This window comes from Limulus polyphemus, unplaced genomic scaffold, assembly GCF_000517525.1.
Source record: "Limulus polyphemus unplaced genomic scaffold, Limulus_polyphemus-2.1.2 Scaffold3663, whole genome shotgun sequence".
Classification (NCBI taxonomy): Eukaryota; Metazoa; Arthropoda; class Merostomata; order Xiphosura; family Limulidae; genus Limulus; species Limulus polyphemus.
Window position 1 is genome coordinate 115,838 of NW_013669273.1, and position 2,947 is coordinate 118,784.

Genomic DNA, 2,947 nt, shown 5'->3' on the forward strand with positions numbered 1-2,947 from the left:
AAACAGATCACTACAAAATTCCTTTTTTTTTGTTAAATCTTCCAAGGTGAACTTTTGATACACACAGACTTCTCTATGAAGACAAAACAATAAAAACATGTTTTTAAATCTTCCAAGGTGAACTTTTGATACACACAGACTTCTCTATGAAGACAAAACAATAAAAACATGTTTTTATAGCGACCATTCATTAGTTTATTTTAATTTTCCAGCGATATGTCTGTTTGGTGAACTGGCAATATTTCTAGGATTTCACTAAAATCAAATAACAGTGGAATCGTGTTCACAAAAATTATTTTCAAAGAATTGATTTCACTACAAAAATTGTCAGCCTTTTTTTGGAAGGTCCCCTGGTTCCCAGCGGTAACTTTTCGGATTTACAATGCTAAATTCATAGTTCGATTCTCCTCGGTGGACACAGCAGACACCCCCGATGTGACTTTGCTATAAGAAAACTCACATACGTTTTGGAAGATCAGAAGTATGAAACTGCGCGTGCTTGGTTGAAGTGATGTATTTAGCAGGGAAGGCGGCTACTCTTTTAACAACGAATATTTAAAATTGGTCGCACATTATAACGCCTTCACGATTGAAAGTGCGAGCATATTTGGTGGGACGTGGATTCGAACCTTCGACCGTCAGATTGCGAGCCAAGCACTCTAACCACCTGGCCGTGATGAATTACACAAGGTTTTCAGTTAAATGTGTATTAATTTAGCAAACACGGAATGTCTTAAGGCAGAATCTAGTTTATTTGTCAACGATAAGAGTCGTTTGGTTTAAAAACCACAAGGTTATTTTCTCTCACTGTGATAGTGATTTGTTACACAACAGAAACTACTCTGTCTGCCTCAAGTCCAGCCGTATTTTTTTCTCTATCATGCTGTTTTGGGTTAGATTTTTTTTAGCCAGTTTTCGAGTCGAATTCGTCATCTAAGTAGCTTGTTTCTTATATTCCAGGATGTACTTTTCGCATTCCCTGTCCACCCAGTATTCCCATAACAACCCCTCTTTGCTTCATTGATTTGATTTTTTGGTCTCAGACGTAGACAACAACAAATCGAGTGGAAAGAAGAGATCGACTGAAAAAGACGTAGAAACCGATTTGAAGATCAACAGTTATTTCTTGTTCTTGTTGGTGATTAAAAGATAAAGGTCTCTGTTAGAGACCTACAAAACCCTTACAGCTCTGGACTGACCGGAAAATCGAAGATAGTCTTTTTATTTTTACCTTATTATTGATTGGTGCAGCTTCTGGGATTTAATTGGATAAAAAAAATATATATATAGATTTTTTCTGAATGCATTTTAGTTGATGAAATATTTCACTTTTTCGTTATTTCTTACATCATTACGTTCTAAGAGGATTGAAGCTCTAATCATCACATGCCAAGCTGGTATCGAATTAAAGAATAAAACAGGTGTGCGATATCACACCTTGCGGACTTGCGACGCTAAAAACCGGGTTTCGATACCCGTGGAGGGCAAAGCACAGATAGCCTGTTGTGTAGTTTTGTGCTTGACTGCAAACAAACAAACTTATTTAATTTTATATCTGATTCTCTCGGACATCTGTGTTTTATATCTGGTTCTGTCGGACACCTGTGTTTTATATCTGGTTCTATCGGACACATGTGTTTTATATCTGGTTCTATCGAACACCAATGTTTAGTAAGACATCTCAAACCAATTTATCTAAAACTGTGACGTATATCACAAAAATCATGAGTACACCATTATTTCTCGTCTAATATTTTTTTAATTCTACGCCCATTCAGAACCTGGAGTGGCTTTGTGGTGAGCGTGCCCTAATTGTTGATTCGAAGCTCTATGGTATGCATCCCATTACTTTCAGCACTATGGGAGCGTAGGTGGGTTAAAAAGAATGACGGGCAAGTCTCAACATAGGAGTAGTGTAGCCCAAGAGTTGACGGTGGGTGGGAGCTGTAGGTGGGTTATAGAAAATGACGGTCAAATCTCAACGTTAGAGTAGAGTAGCCCAAGAGTTGACGGTGGGTGTTGTTAACTACTGCTTTTTTTTAGTCTATCAGTTCAGAATTTGGGAGATCTAGCGCTGATAGTCCTAATATCTTTGCGCGAACATCCGAAACAAACGTACGTTGAAACTTAAAAAAAAAACCTAAAGCGGAAAAGAGCGGTACCATATCCTAAAATCTGGCGGTGGGTCAGCGGTAGGGTAAAATTTGGGGTTCGGTTCCCCGCGGTATACAGAACACGGATAGTCTATTGTATAAAAACAACATATCCTTAAAATTATAGCACCGTTGTCAATTAAATTTGACGACAATTAGAAAAACCAGAAGTTTATAAAGAAGAACGTTAGATAATTATTAATAGAATATCAGTCCCAAAATCAGCGGTATGTCTGCGGACTTACAACGCTAGAATCCGGGTTTCAATACCCGTGGTGGGCAGAGCACAGATAGCCCATTATGTAGCTTTGTGCTTAAACTTAAAAAACAAACAAACAGTCCCAAAATAAAAGTATTAGCTACATGGACCTTGTAACAGGACAAATAATAATATTAAATGTATTACGAACATTTTTTTCCCTCGGATTTATAATCAAAGATGCAAATTTGTGTAAAAAAAAAAAGTGTATTTTTTGGGGGGGGGGATATTCGCACAAATGTACACAAAAGTTATCTGAGCTAGATGTCGCCAGTTTTAAACGGAAGGTAAGAAGCTATAAAACAAAATACACAGCCATTTCTTGTTTTGGGTATCTCTAATCTAACAGTGTGATTTGATTGTCACTCTTCTAACGCACGAACGATACAAATGTGCTGAGCGTGTTTGTTTGTTTTTTTCGCCCTGCATGGCCAGGTGGATAAGGCGCTCAACTCGCAATCTGAGGGTCGTGGGTTCGAATCCCCGTCCCACCAAACATGCTCGCCCTTTCAGCCGTGGGGGCGTTATAATGTGA

At 38.2% G+C, this 2,947-nt stretch overlaps 1 protein-coding gene across 2 annotated transcripts in view; it reads left to right on the forward strand.

Annotated features, from left to right (window-relative positions):
• LOC106469804 (lachesin-like) overlaps nucleotides 1-1,306 on the forward strand; it is a 34,223-nt gene extending 32,917 nt beyond the window's left edge. The window contains exon 6 of one of the 2 annotated variants that reach the window (XM_022398364.1): nucleotides 1,044-1,306. In XM_022398364.1, the coding sequence (XP_022254072.1) occupies nucleotides 1,044-1,153 (110 nt within the window). In that variant the 3' untranslated portion in view covers nucleotides 1,154-1,306. Of the gene's footprint in view, nucleotides 1-960 lie in introns of both variants that reach the window. The other variant, XM_022398365.1, reaches the window with a different exon arrangement.
• Nucleotides 1,307-2,947: the final 1,641 nt, after the last annotated feature.